This window comes from Pseudorca crassidens, chromosome 11 (assembly GCF_039906515.1).
Source record: "Pseudorca crassidens isolate mPseCra1 chromosome 11, mPseCra1.hap1, whole genome shotgun sequence".
In the NCBI taxonomy this organism is placed as follows: Eukaryota; Metazoa; Chordata; class Mammalia; order Artiodactyla; family Delphinidae; genus Pseudorca; species Pseudorca crassidens.
The window spans coordinates 19,092,613-19,114,403 of NC_090306.1; the positions used below are offsets into that span (position 1 = coordinate 19,092,613).

The 21,791-nt window shown below is 35.1% G+C and overlaps 1 protein-coding gene across 7 annotated transcripts in view; it reads right to left on the reverse strand.

Moving 5' to 3' along the window:
• The window catches only part of SOX5 (SRY-box transcription factor 5), a 991,426-nt gene that overhangs the window by 376,293 nt on the left and 593,342 nt on the right, over window positions 1–21,791 (reverse strand). For 3 of the 7 annotated variants that reach the window (XM_067695918.1, XM_067695919.1, XM_067695913.1), the window contains exon 1: window positions 18,897–19,054. The exons of 3 other annotated variants lie outside the window; for them this stretch is intronic. In XM_067695918.1, coding sequence (XP_067552019.1) covers window positions 18,897–18,934 — 38 coding nt within the window. In that variant the 5' untranslated portion in view covers window positions 18,935–19,054. Of the gene's footprint in view, window positions 1–18,896; window positions 19,055–19,562; window positions 19,685–21,791 lie in introns of those variants that run through there. One more of the 7 variants, XM_067695914.1, reaches the window with a different exon arrangement.

The window sequence follows — 21,791 nt, forward strand, 5'->3', positions numbered from 1 at the left end:
ATTGCAACTGCTTGCTTAATGTGTCTCCCTATCAGACTATAAGCTTGATGAGGACAAAAGCCATATGTGTCTAGTTCATTATTAAATCTGCAGAAGCTAGAACTGTCTAGTATATACAAAGTATTCAGTAAATATTTCATGAAGGAATGCACATTTTACTGTTATGTATTCAGTGCTTACTATCCTAGGTCCAATCTAAGCACTTTATATTCAATTACTTAATAGCCCCCCAAAATTTTTTTTACATAAGAGGAAAATGAAATTTGGAGAGGTTAAGTAACCAGCCACATATCACATAGTGGAATAAACAGCCAGGATCTGAACACAGGCATCTGACTCTAGAGCCTGTGCCTGTTACTCTACTTCTAAATATGGACAATTTTCAAATTTTTAAATCCTCTGTTTGAATAACTGCTTTATGTCAGAAAGCAGTTGGAGAATTGGAAAATACTGCTAACAAAAAGATCTCTATCCCATAATCTTAACATATTTATTAAGTAGTAGAGTTAAAACAGAAAAGAAAAGCCCATACTTGCCTCTAAATTTTTTCCAAAATTTAAAAAATATTTTAGAAACTTTAAAAAGAGTATTTCTGATTTTTAAGATGTGGGAATGGTGAATGAAGAATGAGAAAAAGAGCTGAATTTGTTTTTACTGAAGTAGTTGACTTCTAGCATTTTTTTCATAAAGAGAGAACACTGTAGTTATAAGTATGAATTCCAATCTAACAAAACATACTTTTACAGTGCTGTTACACAGACTTTGTAATCAATATTTTTAGATTATTACCTGAAAAAAGTTTAGTATTTGTGGCCATCTTCAGAGTAGGTTTTGTAGATAAACTGTGATGGTTTCTTGGATCAAAGAAGTCTTATTTTCTCAACTAGTATCAACAAGTACCAAGCTCTCTATAAGACAAATCACCATGGTTTGGATAGCTTTCTGATGACAGATTATATCTCTTAAAATCTCAGCCAAGGAAAAAAACATGTCCCCATGAATCTGTTACACAAAATCTGAACTTGGAGGTAGCCACTTCTGACAGATCTAATTATAATCTTAACTGATTTTAAAAAAAGGACAATGGTATAATACCTGTCTTTAAAATCTGTATCTAATCTGAATCTAATAAGGGACACAAGCAGACAAATTCAGATTGCGAGATGACTATATGAGATTAAAATAATGTCAAGACAAAAAATGGCAGGATATTATTTACAATTAAAGGACACCTAGATGCTTTGTGACCACCAAGAGGGGTGGGGTAGGGAGGGTGGGAGGGAGCGAGATGCAAGAGGGAAGAGATATGGGGATATATGTATATGTATAGCTGATTCACTTTGTTATAAAGCAGAAACTAACACGCCATTGTAATGCAATTATACTCCAATAAAGATGTTAAAAATAAATAAATAAAAATTTTAAAAAAGGGGCTTCCCTGGTGGTGCAGTGGTCGGGAGTCTGCCTGCCAATGCAGGGGACACGGGTTCGTGCCCTGGTCCGGGAAGATCCCACATGCCGCGTAGGGGTTGGGCCTGTGAGCCATGGCCACTGAGCCTGCGCGTCCGGAGCCTGTGCTCCGCAGCGGGAGAGGTCACAACAGTGAGATCTGGCCCGTGTACCACAAAGAAATAAAAATAAAAATAAAAAATTAAAATAAAAATAAATAAAGGACACCTAGAGAGATATGACAAGTAAATGCAGTAACTGATGCTTGACTTGATCCTGGATTTAAAGAGGAAAAAAAAAAGGGCTTAAAACAGCATTATTGGGACAATTAGAACATGTGGATGGACTGTATCAAATAATATTACTATATTAACGTTACTCTCTTGGATGTGATGTTGTTATTGCGGTTATGTAGGAAAATGTCCTAGTTCTTAACACTATTAGCCTGCAACTTACTTTCAAAAAAAAAAAAAAAAAAAAAAGAAAAGCAAAGGGGCCAGAAGTTAATAATTAAGTGGAAAGTATACGAATGTTCATTGTGCTACACATTCAACGTTTTTGTAGATTTGGTATTTTTTTAAATAAAGGGAAACATTCAGAAGAATTCTATATCTCTGAATAATTGTAGCATTTTTTAGATGATCAGGATATTTTCAGTTGTAACAAAGTAAAGTCAAAAATCTTCCAGGCTTATGAGTTAGATTTGCCATCATGATCTATAAGTGCCTAAATGTCATAAAGAGCAGTTCTAAAACAGGTATGCCTAAACCAAAACCATCAGTTTGGGCAATGCTTTAGTTTTCAAATGGCAAAAAAGCAGTGCTTTTAAATGATACTCTTGTATCTAGATAAAGTGATAAATTGTAGGTATCTTTTTTATCCTACACTCTTTCCCCCTTTTGCCACTCCCTCCAATTCCTTTATTCACATTGATGTGTACTTTCATGTTGCCAAATTATTCACATAGTAAGTATTCACCAAATATTTTTAAATGAATAAATCAAGATGGGAATGTTCCTGTGTCTACATCACTCTAAATATAGATGCACTACTAAATCATCTGAAAGCATATAGAATTATCTGTTAATTTCCCATTCAGTTAATTTGGGATTTTTTTTTTTTTTTTTTTTTCTGTACGCGGGCCTCTCACTGTTGTGGCCTCTCCCGTTGCGGAGCACAGGCTCCGGACGCGCAGGCTCAGCGGCCATGGCTCAGGGGCCCAGCCGCTCCGCGGCATGTGGGATTTTCCCGGACCGGGTCATGAACCCTGCATCGGCAGGCGGACTCTCAACCACTGCACCACCAGGGAAGCCCTGGGATGATTTTTAAAGTGTAATCAACCCAGAGGGCCCGATGAGGTGCTGGATTGTTCAAAATATGCAAACAAAACAGTCATCAGAGTGGACAATAAATAACAGCCTTAACATGCTTCAAATGAAGATAACCCCTAATGTACTATACCAAACTCTACAGTCTCAATGCGATGCTCTTCAGGTCCTTGAGCAGATCCAAAAGTGTTTCCTGAGGAAACTTCTGCTTTGTCTCTAAGTAGTCCTAAATCTAGAGTCAATTTAAGGACAGAGGTGGGAGTGCCCTCAATCTAGGCAAGAATACAACTCAGTCAAGAAGTGATTGTTCCTCATCTCTTAGCAACAGCCTGAATGTAACAACTGTTATTTAAAGGAGATAGTTTAAGGGACATGTTAGCCTTTTCTTAGATCTCTGCCAGTATCCTTTCACCAGGAAATCTACATACCTGGCAAACATTAGTTTAGCTACTTATAGAAATGCCTTCCTTCACTAAGTTAGTTATCATTGAACATTCTTTCTCTTATCTAGTCTCTACTAAAAATGGCAATGTGAAGAATGCCTTATGAATCTTCTGCAGCACTTCTACTGAAGACAATTTAAGGATTCATAAAATAAATCACTCCCTTAGACATCAGGGCCCCATAAAACAATTGCGATTACTGATATAATGGTAAGTTGTTTTTTTTTTTTTTTTTTGTCAGAACATGATAACCATGAACCTCATTGTAACTGTCAGGTAACAGAATTATTCTTCGCCAAGGTTTTAGAAATAATTCTCTTCCCTTATTTTATCTGTCTATACATCTATACACACACTTCCATAACCATATATATGGTGTGTATAGTATATGCATAATATATAACTGCATAAAATATGTATATATTATAATACATTCTATATAAAATATATTTAATATATTTGTATAATATGTAAAATACAAGTGATTCTGTGACATGAATATTTTATGTTTTATATTTTAATCCTCTTAGGATGTACTTGAAGTTCTAATAAATCGTGTACAAACCACTGGCTTCAACATTATTTACTAAGTACTTAATATTTATGTATTAGTCTGCAGTCCAATGTCATTTGCCATATTATGTGAAGTATTTTTGGAATTCCTTCTACATGATTCAAATTTGTTTGAAGAAATAATGTCCACTTCTTGAGCATACTAAATGACACATGTTTTCTTATTTAAGCAGCTAAATGACCTAAATTGAGGGAATTATTATAATCCCCATTTCACAGATACAGAAATTAAGGCATGGGGAGTTTATGTAATTTGCAAAACTCACATAGCTAATAAGTGGTGAAGTTGTAGAATAAATTTTAGCAGTCTAGTTCCAAGACCCACCAGTAACTACAGCTAGTAAGGAACAAGAAATCAAAGAAAGAACCAGAAACCACAGCCATATCTACATCTGGAAAAAACACTTAAAAGATCCAAGACTTAAAACAGAGATCCATGGAACTCAAATCTATATTAACATATATAAGTTTAACAGTAAAACTGAAAAACCTCTGTAGTGAAACCACAAGGTTCAGCTCTGTTCCCAAATGCCTTGTTGTTTCCAGGGATCTGCAGGGTTTTTACCTGTCACATACCTGATTGAGTTTTCTACTCAAAATCACCAACACTCCTGCCTGCTACCCAACAAAATCAGTATGTCATGGCTATAAGTTAGATCAAAGGATTAATATCATATTAATTATATCATTATTTCCCAATTCATTACAAACTTTTCCATAGAAAATGTGAACACTGACATACTCAAAAATTATGGTCAAGAAGCTTCCTGTCCAATTAAGACAGCAAAACTAATCAGATAAACTTTCTGAGTGAAGGCACTGACTGTCCATAGAGAAATTATTTCAATATATAACGCGCTGTAAAGGACTTGGGAAAGAGATATTTGAGAAATTTTATATAGTTACACTTCTCACAGTAAGGAATTCCATCTATAATGTGCACTGAAAATTAGTATCTATCAAAAACAGTTCCAGGTTGCCTTTACCAAGAAACCCTTTATTTAATTGCCCAGATGTCTGGATATCCACCACCTAGCATATCACTTTGTGCCATGAATGAATGAATTCATTCAGAGAGGAGAAATTAGGAGTTTATATCACAATTATTGTATGTTATTTATTTATAGTGTCTATAATTCTATAAGAGTTATTCAGCAACTAAAATGATTCCTGGCATAGTAGGTATATGAAATACATTTGTTGAATGAATGAAGACATTTCTGACACTAAAATAAATAATAAAGTTATGAAAGCACTTTATTATCGAGATCACTAGTACAATTTGATGGTTAAGAGTGAGGTCTTTGGAGCTGGACTGTATGGGTTGGTACCCCAGTTCTGCCACTTATTATCTGTGAGAAATTAGGCAACTCTTTTTGTTTCATCTTCTTCATTCATAAAATGGAGATAAGATTTCTGTGAGGCTAAGATTTCTGTGAGCCTGTCTGGCACATAATAGATACACACTGAATGTAACTGCTATCTTTATACCTATAGAGAAAGAGCTTGGATCACATGTTGTGGGTCAGGTTTAGAAACTGGGAGTAGTATCAGCTGGGATGCAAAAGGAGGTTTTCCTACTCAACCACAAACTTCTTTAAACCCAGTGAAGAAACTACAGATACACTGCACTTCATAAAAGTAAATACAATTGTACCTTTCAAACATATAATCTCTAAAATAACCTAAACGATCCCTAAGCAAACATCTTCTTTCCCACTGTAACTCCACAGAAGTTGGGAGAAACTGACAATATTCATTGGGTAAATGATACAAGCATCTGTGCAAGTCAGTGTCACTATGAGGGCTTTTCTAAAAGTGATAAAATTTCACCTTCTTGTAGAGGAAAGCTAAGAAGGAAGACAGTTAATAAAAACTTAAGTCTTTGTGACACATTGCCACCCTGCTGAGCTGTGAACTACTCGAATCTAGACACAGATAGAAGTTTTAATTTCCCTCCCTTCACATTAAAGGATAAAAGAGCGCCATCCAACAGAAATATAATGTGAGCCACAAATATGAGCCACATACGTAATTTGAAGTTTTCAAGTTGCCTCACTAAAAAAGTAAAAAGAAACAGGTGAAAATAACTTTAATCACATTTCATTGAAGCCAATATATCCAAATATTATCACTTCAACACATAACCGGTATTTAAGAAATCTCAGTAAGGTATTTTACATTCTTCCTTTCAAACTAAGTCTTCAAAAATCCAGTGTGTATCTTGTACTTAGAGCAGATCTCAATTCAGATCAGCCTCCTGTCAAGTGCTCAATAGTGGCATGTGGCTAGTGGCTACCATATGGGAAAGCACAGGTATATGGGGATTCTGAGAACATTTCTTTCTACTTTTCACTAAATCATGTACTTCTTCCTCAAAAGCTAAAAAGGTCTCAATATATCTACGGTAATTCATACGGTGTGGACAAATCAATAAGCTAACACGTTCTAATAGCTCAATTTTCCTAATATTTAAAATACAAAATATACTTCAGATAAGGAAAATACGTCAAATTACTTAGCCCAAAAGTCAATTTTTGCTTACAGTGTCCTAAGTACCAGACTATAATAGCTCTTGCCACCTACTCTATAAATTTACAAACTTCTAGTGTATAATATTTGCCAATATTCTTTTATTGAGAATTTCTCCCATAACTTTAAAGTAAATGAAATGGGTCAAATAATCAGATTTTGCTTATAGTTTGCTGTCTATAGCATGATTTTCCCTTACTGAACTAGTGATGAGACAGTACAGGTCTGATTTAATACTATAAATTCAGAACAAATGGAAAAGCATTAAAATCAGAAGTGCTTCTGGACCATTAACTTCCATGCTGATTTGACATGCGCCTCAGTACTCAGGCAACAGACTCAGGAATATAACCTATTCCTAAAGCAAACAGTATTTTATCTCATAACCATCTGGGGCGCTCCTCGGAAGGGCCACTTGCATAGTGCTGTCTGGTATATTTTAATATCCTAAGACCTACTTTAGCGAAACCCATTTTGCTAGGAAAAGACGACTGACATAGAAGAGATTATGGAGAGAACAAAATTTTGGCTGAGGCCCTTGCTTTCATTATTTAGCTGAGGAAAATCATTGGTTATATACGCTTTCAAAATCCTATGGTTTTTCTAAGGTACCAATAAAAGTGATACCATTCATAACATGGACAGTGGTCTCTTTCATATATCGCCTATAGTCGCAAACTTAAGTGCCAAGCAGATGGTTGAAATCTGTTTCGTATAAAATGTGCGCTTTTTTCCCCCAACTGTGTTCTTTGTATTCATATTCAGCCTAGGTTTGAGCCATCAAAACACTGGCACTATGTCGATCATTAGCAGCATTTTAGACAACTGGCAAATAAGGTATTCACTGTTCTCCACAAAATGTTCAGCTAATATTTCCCAGATGTATAATTAAGGCAAAAGATCATCTTCTTAAATTGGTATCAGCACTTTGGATGGCTTCTGGCTTCCAAGAGATACTATCAGTGGAAAACAATTTTATATCAAAAATAAGCGTTCTGTTTCTGGGGTGCTTTTGTTTGCTTGTTATACAGCTGCCCATAAAAAGAAATCTATAAATTTCCCCAGGCTTCACCTCCTGTCTAAAGGAATAGGTAGCTAATACAAAATGAGTCATGTTACTTTTACTATGCAAATCTATGATTTGCATAGATAAGTTTCTTCAAGTTATTTAATATTTTCTAATTTTCAAAATATTTGTACAAATATTACTTTAAAAATCAACAGTGTGTGACTTTTTAATAGAAAATCACTTTTTTGTTGCCCAATAATTTGTTCTATACAATGATTCATTTTTATGATTATACACAAATAAATGAATTTTAATTTGCATAGGTTAGAGCATAGGAATATGTTAAAGCAGCAAATTCGTTACTTAAATACTTGATATATGGATTCATGCAAAAACAACTTTTGGTGTATCAGATTTCCTACATATAAAATGGGAAGAGATGTGCTTTTAGGATATTTCATAATTAGCAGTAAGCAGTCAGAAGAAACTATAGCTATATTGTTGCTATTTAGGTACAAGTTACCTGGGATCAATAATCATAAGTGCATTTAAAACAATTATAGTTGTATTAACTACAAATTTTAAAAAAGTAAGTCAATAAGCTTCTTACGGGTTTTTTTATATGCCAAAATAATTTTCAAATATCAAACAAAAATATATAATTTTCATTGAAGTTCTGACCATTTTATATTTGTCAAGAATTAAACCTAGTTTTCAAAGTTTGAATTCAGTGGCTTGCATTCAGAGATATCCAAATACTTTTATAAATTTTACTAAGTTTAAGATGCCTCATTAGCATCAGAGGATAATTTGATACTCATTTTAAAGCCCATTTTATAGACGTATGACTGAAACCCCCCAAATTTAAATGACTTGTACATCACAAAGTTTTAATTCTTGATTTAGAAACTGTAGGAACATATGCCAACTTTGTATATCACTAAATTCTGGATTATAAAATATATTAGCAGTAAGTTGCCCAACTGGGATGACTTCCAGATTTTCTTTCTTGTTTAACAGTAGGAAATTTGCACATTTTCCTCCCTCTAAATGTAGTTCTGGTTCAATAAGGCTCTCTTGTACTTCTTTCTTTTTTTAAACAATCTTTATACCTGTACCACAAGAATAAGAGAATAACACCCATTCCTTATTCCTAAATTAAAAAGAGGGAGGGAGATTCAAGAGGGAGGGGATATACGTATACATAGAGCTAATTCACTTCGTTGTACAGCAGAAAGTAACACAACATCGTAAAGCAATTTTACCCCAATAAAAAAAATTAATAAATAAAAGTTTTTAAATTTAAAAAACAGTATTCTGTGTAGCACAGTTTGATAAATACTTCTCTTTAGCAATGTTTCATATTTATTGTTATAAAATGTAAAACAAGGATTATGCTCAGAAGAGAAATATATTATCATCTAACTCAATTTGTGTATACTTAGAAAAAAGAAATCTGCAATAAATTTTGAAAAATACTGTAGGAAAAGAATAGAATAAAAAATTCTACATCATAATTATTAAGCAAAGAATTAATTTTAACACACAGTACGTTCCTACGCTAACTCAAATATACGAATCTATACTTAAAACTTACAGCTAATGTGTACAGGGACTTACTGATACCACAGTCATATTTTCAAAGTATAGATAATACGGAAGGTCATTGGATATGTAGTCAAAGATTATGTTACTGATGGTATAACTACACTTTTTTTCAAGCACTGGGTTTTAAATAAAGCATGCAATCTGCCAAACGTAAGATATTAGCAGTATGTGAAGCCTGCCCTCTCAGATTATATAGCTTTTTAATGCATCTTTCATTGGTTGTTCCTCTACTTCTTGCTTCATAGGGTTTAACATTTTTCTTGAGATTGCCAACTATTAGTGCATATTAGATCGGCTGGCCTGATGCTAATGCTAATAGTTACCTAATTTATGTTGAGAACCACTTAAAATTTTGCTTTGGACTACCTGTTTGTAATCTTAGTTGATCTTGCCACTTTCCGGGCCAATGTTTTATTTATTCATATAAAGACATACAATGTCCAGAGCCCCCCTGTTGTCCTAATGCTCTACTGTCTAGTCTTCTTTTTTTTTTTAATTCCATCTTATCTTTATAAATAGACTTTCAGCTCTTTGACCTAAAATGCCACTCTCTTGCTTTTCATATTCCCCCACAGTGCCTTGTTTAGCAATCCATATATAATGTATTTTTCACAATATTTGTAATAGTTGAGGATAGGGATCTGATGCACCTGAGAGTTTCAAACACATAGAATGTGAATCTTATCTTTCGAAACACTTAGATTCAAAATAGTTCATAGCAATTTGAGCACTTAATCCTGAGTAAGAATTATACATAGTACTTAGATTTAAAACTCCTAAAATATACTATGGTTACATGTTCCTGCCCAACACCACTCCACTGAGAGGGAAACTGAGAAGTGATTCCACATGTTAAAGGCTGGTTGTATAATATATTCTGTCTCCAAATAGATGCATAAATGTAAGAATCCTGACCACTAGAGTGAGGAGCTAGGAATCTTTCAAATGTATTTCAAAGTGATGAAATTTTAGACTTGAGAGATTTTAGAGATTATCTAGCCCACCTTCGAATTTTACAGATGCACACGCTAAGACCCCAAATCTCTTCTCAGTATGCAGGGAAGAACTGGATCTTGAGATCCTACACCCAGCTACTAACACTTTCTTATTACGTTATACTTCCAAAGACAAATCAATGAAGATATTGACAAATGTAAATTTTTACCAAAAAAGAGGAAATTGTTCTATGCTTTAGGAGAAATACTAAAAATCCACCAAAAACCTGCCATTTTATATGTATGCCTTAATATTCTAACACTTAAATTTCTAATCTCAACCCCAAATCTCAAATATCCCCAAATGTAACTCAGGCGTATCTTGATTTAGCCTTCTTGAATGCAAATTTTCCATTAAATATGAACTCCAATACCACCTTCAGATTTTTAAAGCTGAATATTATTATATGTCCCTATAGCTCATGTCATAAGATTCTGTGCTGCAAATGAGAAAGTGGGAATGAACTCTGTTTCTATTTCTATGAAATATTTCTTCCTTTCAAGATTTTCTCCCAAAACTGCAGCTTCATCAGGATTTGGTATGATTTATTCAAAATCAACTTATTCAAAATTTCATTACCCTCTAAGCGAAAAAGTTTCTCCTAAATTCCAAACTTTTGTATGTGTGTATGTGTATAACTATTTCATTCCCCAAAATAAATTCTTCACATAACTCTTAGCGACACCCAATTATCTTTTAATTTACTTTTGAAAGTCTATATAGTCTGCTCCTTTACTTTGTTCCTTAAATTGATTATCAGGAGCTTCTGGATGCCTTTCTTTCTCTAGAAGAATGCTTTTAAAGCATTCAATATTCCTAAACTGTTTATAGGTCAAATTAGATCCGTTTTATTCTTCCAGTAATGCTAAAATTTTCAGAAACGATTACACTACCACATTTACATCCCACAGCCCTTAGGGCTCTCAAAACAATACATTTTCCTGTGTTTCCCAAATGCTAATTATGTTTAGGACTGGAGAGAAACAGAAGTTCTGGTCTCAGAAATAGCATTCATTGTTATCTTTGTTTTTCCATCCCAAGGTGTTCTGTTTGATTAATGGGACTTTGCATACTACATAGAAGTTTTCTTCGCATCCTGATAATACTATGGGGGAGATGACAATCTGAATCTGATATTGTATATTCAGTTAGCACTCATTCAAGGTCAAAGTTAGTGAATTAGTGAATGAATCAGAAATTGAAGTTTGATTACCAGTTCACTCCTTTCACTACACATTATCCTAACAAATCTTCAACACAGATCCCTTGTAGTGCTGATAAAAAAGAAGAAATATTGGCATTAATTTTATGACATCTTCCTGCAAACGCTTCTCAAACATATTACGAAACTCGACAGCAAATTTTTTAAATGGGGGTTGAAACAAAAGGACATCGAGAAACAAGTTTTAAAAAAGTCTTTGGACTTTGTAAATTATTGCCCAACAAACTGGCTCAGGGTAAATAACCCAAAGGAAGAATTGTAAGCAAACAAGTAATACCTTGACTCCAGAATTAGAATAAAAATGTTTTAGATCTTCAGCAAGCAACCTATATTAACTGTGAATGAAAAATTAATAGCATAAATAAAACCTCACTTTTTCATTTTGTGTTCTCTTATGTGAAGACATATTTTTCATTTTCACTGTGTTTCTTTTTCATTAGGATGCTCTTTTATTAGATAAAAATTGTTTAAAATGACAAATCAACAGATCATATTTGCAAGTTTCACAACCAACTCTCAAACAACCTACCCCCTTGGTACCATCATCCTAATTCACATAAAAACAGAAAACAAAACCCAAATCAGTAATAAAGTAAATAATTTACTACATTTAAAATAAATTTTGATTAAAAATATACCAAGAAAGCAAGATTTGGGCCTGTGTCCTATTTTACTACTAGATTAAAAAATATACCAACAAGCAAAGCAGGTTAACTCTTTCCTTTCTTTCTCAGTGATGTTCCTGAAGCCCTAAAAGAGAGGACACATCCTTTATGGAATTGCTGCTCAGCGTCCCAACTGGTCTAACTCTCTTAAAGTGCCAATATAAAAAGCTTATAAGGTTTCAAGGGTGCCTTTTCTTTGGCCCTATACGGCAAATTTCATTTCTTCATATTACATCTACTCTCAATGCATCTGATACTCAGGTTTAAATGTCACAGAAATGACTGGGATGGAGAGGGGAGGCACGTGTGCATAGAACATAATAAAATCCTATGCAGCTCTACAATGAGAAATATTAAAAATGAAGCTACTAATACATTTTTAAGAAACATCCTATCTTCTGTTTTTTTAACATTTTCTCTTCGAAAAAACACATTCTTTCAAAGATGTGAAGAGCAGAAATAGAAACACTGTTACATATGAAAGTTTCAAGGGATTTGCTGCCAGCAGCTTTTCTTTATAGTGTTCCTCTTACCTACAGTATGTGTTGGCACTGGCAGGTAGCCCTAATTCGTTAGTAGCCAAATTATTTTTGTCCCTGAAGTACGAGAAATCTCCATAGCACATGAATGAGACATGGTTTACTAGTTTACACACATCTTTATAACTCCAAGAAACCAAAACTCATTCACAAATGCTTTCATTTCAGCTGAGAGAAGGGCTGCAGAATACTACAGCTACCTACTTTGAATTCCTGGTCCCCATTCTCCACGAGAAGACAAATAGAAAAAAACCTTTTACATTTCCATAAAGAACTTTGGTCCTTAATGCAAGAAAAATAAACAGCTTTCTGCTCACCATACTCCACATTTCATCTAAGCCAAAATAGTTCAGTAGAAGGCATTGAGAAAAAACGTCATTTAGTAATAAACCTAAATGTCTCCAGATAAAAATTCATCACGACAGCATAGTAGGTTTAGATAACGTGGTCCACAACAGTTAGCATCCTCTTACTGCATGATCACCAACTACATTTACATAGTGCTGTACCACCTTCACTAACTCATAGAGAAAATAGGAAGCAGACATAAGCAACACTCAGAAATAAACATATAACACAAGTGATGATTCAGCTATAGCAAGAAATCTCTGAATTCTGAGGCAAGACGAAAGTAAATGCATTAATACTAAACAGCCAAGTGACTGAAATGTCACTTAGATACAAAGAGAGATTTAAAATACAATGAGCTGAGTTCAGTTTTGAATTGACTTAAGCTTCGATACTGATTTCAAATGTCTATGAACAACCACAAGTTTTTGTTTTTAATTTTCCTTCTGTCATGTTTTATGGGTAAAAAGTCCTTACACTACCTTGTAATAGATTACTTTCAAGCTGGGTGACAAAAGGGCATAATGACCGGAAAATGATACAAAAGAAACAGAAAAAGCATGTTAATAAGTTTATCAACAAACCTGGGTAATTCTCATGAAGTACAGATTAAGGTTCAGTGGTTCCAAACTGGCAGCATTCAAGTTGGGTTCATATTTGGGTTTTTTGTTGTTTGTTTTTTAAAACCACCTGTCCTAAAACGACATTGTTTATGCTAATTATCTTTGTTTATGCCACAATTCTGTTTGTTTACTACATTCTTTTAAAATACCATATCCCTATAAACAGTTCTCACCAGAATTCTTCTAAATCTTGTTTCGGTCTGGTCCTTCTCGGCAGCCCACTGAGCAGAATGCAGCTCTACAATGAAGGCGCAAGAGCTGGGAACAACTTTGAGTCTCTGACTCCTCAGGCTGGCAAAGGCAGGGAGTACTGCTGAGGTTTTACACTCAGGCTCCGAGGGAAAAGGATACTGAATGTGGAGAAATGCAACACCCCCCTATTGGACAAGCAGAACCACACGCCACAGTATCTCCAGAGATGTAGGAACTCTCAACTAGTAAGTGAAGAGAAGAATAGATAATGCTAAAGAGAAGGGAGTGCAGTTTCCAAACTGCAGGAGAAAACACAGAAGTCAGAAAGGATGAAAAGGTCACCTCCTGAACCATTATTAGTTCCTGATTAAAGTGGAGAAATATGAGGCATTCTCTTAAAGAATGTCCAAATAAGTGCTGTTCACTGAAGCAAAATAGTATGTCTTTAAATTTTTTCTTCTCCAGCAATATCACTCGATCATGTTCATCCATATAACATTCAAATTTTATATTTAATGTAAATGACAATGCTCTCAATCAGTGAAAAGAAAAAAGGACAGAATGAATGGAGCAAGAAAGAATTTGCTATGTTTCAGTCCATTTCTTGTCCAACAAAATGTTTCCTTTAAAAGGAAGATATTTCATGTTTTGGTTAAATCTTTGCACATATTTCTATCTGAGTGCCATCATCTGAGTCAGAAACCTGACATATTAAACTATATATAAGTTAGAACAAGAGAAACGTCAAGATTATTTTATTTCCCATGCTGTTAAACTCATTGAAATTATAAATGAGTAACAAACTATGGAAGAAAACCAAAATCTATCAGTTATATTTATTTAACTCGTCTATAGAAAGGGAGGTATTCAACATACATAATACACATCTGCATTATACACATACTCATTAGGTGGTTGGAGAATTGATTGTGGAAAGAACAGACAATAAAAGTCAGACTTTAACCATGAATATAATTTGGCTTTTTAAATGCATTATGAATGTAATACCTTTGAAATAGCTTCCAGCTCTATGGAGGAGTAATGTGCTCAAGTATTAGAACAGGCCTTATTAGTTGCCTCTCAGGTATGGTGCATATACAGACTTTAGTTAAAAGCTCCCTAAGCACAGATAAATACATTATTGTATGCTGATTATACTTGAGAAACATAAGACCATATCAGCGTGTGAAGTAATCATAACATCCACACATTTCGCTATCTATCAACCTGCTAAACACTGAACTACCTGACATTTAACCCTTAATTGTTCTTGGTAATCAGTCAGATCGCATCGCCTGCTAAGTCTTCAGGACAGTCCTCCAGTTTGAGTGTGACACAAGTATGGTTTGTCCACTGCTTCATGCAAGCTGCCTTCCAAACTAATATCTTAGCTCAGTTAGCTTGCAAATTATTGGGATGGTAATTAAAATCTATAATCAGTTGTAGGCACCTTTTCCTCTACAAGGTAATAGAAAATAAAAAATAAATAAATAAAATGAACAAAGGCAGATATCAGAACATCCTGAAAACATAACATCAAACTTACAGGTTTACAGGTGCCATTAGGTGACAATGTGAGCCGAAAACTTTCCTTTGATTCACACCTAGGGGTTACCTGCTAACTTGAATGTATTTATCACTCATGAGCACAATGGTTTAAAAAAAAGTTTTTAATCAAGCTGAATGAATCTGTCCAGGTGATAAATACATTATTACTATGGACAAACTTTAGGTAATTAAAGTACTGCTAGTGTCAGAAATATTCTTGCAGCCCATTAACAGTGATTTTTCATGGTAATTTTTAAAATTAATTTTTCACAGTACCTGATGTATATGTCTTTCTTCAGGAAAACACTTAAAAGTCTCTTAATGTGAAAAATTATTTCTTTAGTCTATATGGCCATAAATAAATTAGATGGGAATATAAAGTAAATAGTTAAATTTTTGTTGCAGAAGGTTTTACTCTTGTAGTGTTCCCTTCAACATGTAGAAAACTGGCAGTGTGTTTCTGCACCCGTTTTGAGAGAAGCCATCAAATAGGTGCTATTATAAGCTTAATCTGCTTCATCCCACTACCTTAGAGCCCAACTTTTTTTTTTCTTTCTAGACATTAATAGACTGTCTTCTTAAGCAATCATCTTATACTTGCTTTTTAATTAAGTCTCTTAACATAAAACAATTAGAAAGTGTAACAAGTAGCTTGGTCATAAAACAACTACATTACAGTCAAATAGGATAAACATAAGGAAAAACAGAATACAATATTATTGATAATAACAAAAAGTGCTTTTTTCATTCATCAGAAACAAACTGATATTGATATTTAAGACAAATATTTTAAATATTTTCATTCTAAGAACATGAAAAAATAAATGGTATTCTGAAAGGAAAAACCCTTAGTTACAATTTTTATTATTTATTTTCAGGTAAATATATAAATTCACTGTCTTCATTTAAAATTTTTTCGGAGAGTTCAGGCGTTCGTTCTAGACACTATTACTAACGTTTAGACCATGTTGCCAGTTATGTTTCCTCTAAATAGTATGAATTAAAAGATTTTGCTAACAAATAATTCCTTAGAGCATACTTTGCCTATTCACCTCCCACCTGAGAATTGTTTTTCATTAATCATAATCAATTATGTTAGGGATGCTTGACAGTAAAAATAAAATATTTCAACTTCTTTACTTTTTAGAATCATTGTTCAATTTGCTTTACCTCCTGAATATGTTTTAGCAGACAGCGAAATTGTTACTACTTCTGAATTATTTAGCAACTGTTTATTAGTCTGACAGTATTGATCATGTTCATTTCTAGGGCTGATAATACGGACATAACAAATCTATATTCCAATTTTGATCCAGACATTTAAGTTTCGAATATTCCTTAAAGTTTCAAATAGTCTACAGGTTGGAAATGATAATAGAAGATAGACAAGACTACTGATGAAACTAGAAAAAAAATCACATACAACTTCCAAAATACATAAGCCCCAAGCAACTTATTAATGTCCTCCAGAGCAATGTTCTCTATTTCATATAGAAATTTAGAAGTCTTCTTTTCAGATTTCTGACTAAGTTTGAGTGAACAACTCATCTATATCAGGTGAGCAAACAGAATAAAAACTTAACACTCGATAGAAATGACCTACATATCCAATGAAAGTTGCAGATAGTTGAAAAGGCAAAAAAAGCTGACTATGTATGAGAGTGTAATTACAGCATATATACCTCCTTTGGAGAATATAAATATTCAATATTGAGTCTGCATGATATATACTCTATGTGGGTGACTATAGATACACTCAGCCATACAAATTCAGTGTAAACAAATAGTAATGATTTACTGAGATTTTTCTATGTATTACCAATTACAACCACAGGGGAAATTATTAGGAAATTTTATACTGTAGGACATTTTTCAAAATTATTTTAGCTACTAATATTTCCAAAGATGCTGTCTATACTGACAACTCTATTGATTATCACTTGCTTATTTAATTAGGCAGTTAGAAAAGCACGCCTCTGAGTGACAAAAAACTGAAATTCTCACCAGGAGGAAAAAAAAAGTGTTAAGAGATTTGAGCATCGGAATAGGAAAGGGAAAAGTTTAGTTTAAAAAGAGATAATTGAAAAAATACAAATAAAGTTCACAGCAGGAAAGCTTGCCTATATAAAGGAATAGGCTACAGCCTGTTAATATGTAACTACCTTTTTATAAGAACAGTCATTTAACAGGCTTACAAATCAGACTCAGAGTTTTATTTTCGAAAAGTACAGAGTTGAAGAATACTATCATTTAAGTGTCGCTCTGCACATACTAGAAAATTCACTATGGTATTAAGCAGTAGTATGTTCCAGTATAAATAACTTCAATACCTACATATGAAACAGGCTATGTTTACCAAAAAAAAAAAAAAAAAAAGCTAACTATTTTAAAGAGTTAATATACAGAACTTTGAAAAAAATAATTCAAAACTGTTAAGAAAGCTCAACCGTTCACTGGAATTATGTGGTGAAGATGCACCTTAAGTTTTTTTTTAAAAAAAAAAAGAGGAGGAGGAAATGAAAGAAAGAAGACAGTATTAAAGTATATATGCTGGCTATTTTACTTTCTCTCCTGATCTGATATTGGTTTCTCTAATAGCTGACCACATTCAAGTATTATTTTATTCTCAATACCCCTCTTCTCTTCCATTGCTTCACTTCTAGAATGTTTTAATCTTTGTCCTTTCTTTTTTCGTCTTTTCATATCAAATTCAGTCTTTTGAGCGATGAACAGCTTGACTTAGCATATTTTTAACCAGCTGGTCTAGCACCTAGCTTGCATTGCATAGTCAGATACAACAAATGTTTATACAGAAGGTAGCTTTCATGAAAATGAAAAAAAAAAGCCTGGGTATCATGCATCCTGGCTTTTTTTAGCTTTTTTTTCTAATTCACCATACAGAATACAAAGTTTGAATTCTTTTTAATGGCAAACAAAATTCTATTTATAGTTCCAAAAAATGAACTTATGCTAGGATAAGAACTCAAATTTAAAAACTGCAGTGTGTACTTATAGGAACACGAAGAGGGCTAAAATTCTTTCAGAGCCCTGCTTTACTTGCAAAAACATCCAATGGAAGGATATTACACACATTTCTCTAATAGGAAATACTTGACTACAAATAAACTTATTCCCATCATAGCAAAAGGGAAAACAGAATAAATCAAAATTCAGCTTAAGACAGTGCAAAAAGTGGCCACTAAAAACTTAAAAAGGGATCATCCCCATTTTTTTTGACATTTCAGAGTAATGTACTAATAGATTCCTGTGATGTTAAATTTTCTTTAAAAAAAAAATCTGCTGTCTTATATCAACAAAAGGTCATGTGCTTTACTGAGCAGCTTCCAAAGTTTTACAGAAGAATCAAATAGGAACTTATAGCCTCCGTTTTAACCACCACTAAAACCTTCTGTCACCCCAGATATTACGAGACAGAGATGTTGAAAATGGTAACACTCTGCACACAAAAGCATTTAAAAAGGTGTAGAAGGGGAGAAAAATATCAATGAAGGAAGAAAGTAAGAGAGTGAATGAGAAAGAGAAAAGCAGCGAGTGGGAGAGAGAGAGATGCTTAATGTTCATTTAATTTCCTGTTATAGGACGTAACCTAAAAATATTAGCAGAAATCCCGGAGACTTTGCAAATCAGTTCCATTTGGTCTGGGCAATCAACAAAAATCAGCTAACAAGACTGCAGAAGCACTAGCTAAAAGCTTCTCCCTTAAAACACGTTTTAAGGGAGCATCTTCCAATGGATTCAGAGACTACTGTAAAATGGGATAGTTGCACTTCAATATATCAGGGGGGAAAAACTGTACTCACCTTTCAAACTCCTGAGGTAAATCAGGGTCAGTAAGCATGCTGGAAAAGCACAATTTCCCTTTGTCACAGCAGCCACCTATGATCGTCTCCAACTGAACCTGTCAAGTGAGTCCAAACCTTCTAAACCAATTGATTTTCTCCCTCCCTCTCTCTCTCTCTCTCTCTCTCTCTCTCTCTCTCTCTCTCAATCTCTCTCTCTCTCTCTCTCTCTCTCTCTCTCTCTCTCTCTCTCTCTCTCTCTCTCACCCCCCCTCCCTCTCCTAGGACTCCTTGACCAGTCTCTTAAAGGGGTAGCGCACTTCCAGCAGCGGGTCGGGCTGCTCCCCCTTCCTCCAGCCACACGCTCTCGGGCTGCAAGGCACTAGACAACCTCAGGGTGCCTGTCCTTTCCTTTTAATTCTCCCTTCCAGACATTACCGAATGTGAGAAGTCAACTCATTTAACGCGTCTCCCATACTCTCTCTTCTAAATAATAAAAGTCACACACGCACACGCATGCACACACACACACACAATATGATTTTTGAAAATGCATTTGCTACTGATTAAAAGAGAAATCTGTAACCTAACAGAACCCCGATTAAACTGCATTTATTAACTCATTAAGCAAAAAGATTAAATGTTAGTAATAGCATTTTTACACAAAGAATTGTTACGCCTTCTCACCCTTTTCTAGGCTCTCTCCGTGCGCACACGGAAACACACACACACACACACACACACACACTCTCGCACACAACAATCAGGCATTGTTCTGAGGGAAGAAAAGCAACTTTGACAGATTGAAATATAGCAGAGGCCCCTTCAAGGAAACCTGTAAACAACTTGTCACTCACTCTGTCGGTCTCACTGTTAGCTCGCGCTTTCCACAAAGTGGTGCGAACGTCCTGGCAACCCAACCAAAGTTTCCTCAGCTCCAAACTCCATAAAACACGATGTGCGATGCGGAGGGGAATAGGTATCCACATACCAAAATAACGCACACTCCAGGGAACAAAACCCCAAACCAAACCAACAAATGAAAACAAAAAGATGGTCCTAACAAACTGTCCTGCTCGGGATTGCTGGGGAGGTCAGGGCGGGAAGCGCTCCCCTGGCTGGGGATCTCTTTAATTTCCTCTGCCCAGGCAGCCACAGATAACAAGGTGGACAAACTAGGGCTTTACGGCTCCTAAGCTGGCTGGCAAGGCACAGCCTCCATAGCAGTTCCAATTATCTAGATAAAAATCTGGCAGGCGAGGAAGGTAATCAGGTAATGTACCTTTGACATGAAATGACAGAGGCACATACACAAACACAGAGAGAGACACTTACACAGACACGCATGCAGAGATGGTGGCTGCCCCGTGCACCGCAGCATCTGGTCAGGGAGTAAGCACACACTCACCAACACGAGATAGTGTGCATTCTTCACACACACACACACACACACACACACTCACACTCACACACACACACACACACTCTCACACTCACACACTCAGTCGCTCACACACGCTCTCCACTCCTACTGGGAGGGTTCATTCTGCACAAAAGGCTACATTACAGAGCCCGCCCCAATAAGGGAAAGAGAGAAAAAAAGCCTTCCATTGTTGAGAGGGCAGGTCAGTTGATTAGATTTTCTGTGGAGAATTCCACGAGGAAATTCCCTTCAAAGCCGAAGTGATTAACTGGGGGCTATTCTGGAAATGGAGCAGACAATGGCTCAATAGTCTGCACAGCCAATGTCCAGGCTGGCACTGAACTCACTTAAAAAAAAAAAAAATAAAAGCCAGACTCCCTGTGCTTTTCCACACGTTCCCCCCCAGCCCCCTCCGCTCCTTCCAACTTCCCCTCCCAATTCCTTTTATTTTGCAGCTGGACAACATTAAGGGCCTTTAAAACCACAAGGGTTGACCCCACAGCAGTTTGATTAGGTCCCACTTTTTTCTCCTGGCGACAGGCAGACAGTAAGTTTACTTTTTTAGACATACACAATGAGACATTACACACAAATTCCAAACAGCAAAATCAATTATTAACCTTATCATATTAATAAATTTATTCTTCATTCAAAGGTTATAACATTTTTGCCAAAGTTGATAATAACTTAATAATGAGATCCATCATTCAAGGGGTATCCTAAAAATACATGTATATACACTACAAAATCAATGTGGAATAAGATTGAAGCATGTCACTATGGAGTTAAGACACTAACAGAACACAGAATTATGACCCGCCCTGAAAAAAGCTGTTAACAAGGGATGTGGCAAAAATGACTTGATGCTGACATGATTTTCATTTTCAGCAGTTGGGGAAGGGGAAAGATATTACTCACTATTCTTTCTTGTCATTAGCCTCAAATTATTTTTTATTATAGCAACAACCCATTCCTACATAGAAAGTGAGAAAATTGTTGCATTATTTTAAATATCTATTATTTCAGCACTTAAGGGGGCTACAGTCTAATACACTCTAATTGATAAAGCATACAAAAATAATTTTTTCCATTGTTAATGGTGGATATGGGATTTAGGGAATGGTAGCTGCCTGGCTACGTACACTTTAAAAAATAGTTTTTAAAGAATTTCCTAATTAGGGAGTCTTGTTTCATCTTGTATCAATAAAGAAAAATGAAGGAGGAGGAAGGGTAAGTTACAAGGGGCAACGAACGGGAGCTGGAGTCAGGAAGAGGAGGGGGCGGCAGTGAGGAGAGGATGCAGGGAGAACACAAGAAGGAGACAGAGTGGCAGCATAAAGATAGAAACAAAGATAATGGCCATAAGGCAGGATGCTGAGATCCGTATGGTCCCAGCTGCTATCTTGCTACAGCTACTACCTCTGGTTGTTTCTCTGAAACTCTAATCCAGAAGGTCACCAGAGCAGGTAAGAAAGAGGGTTTGAGGCCAACTA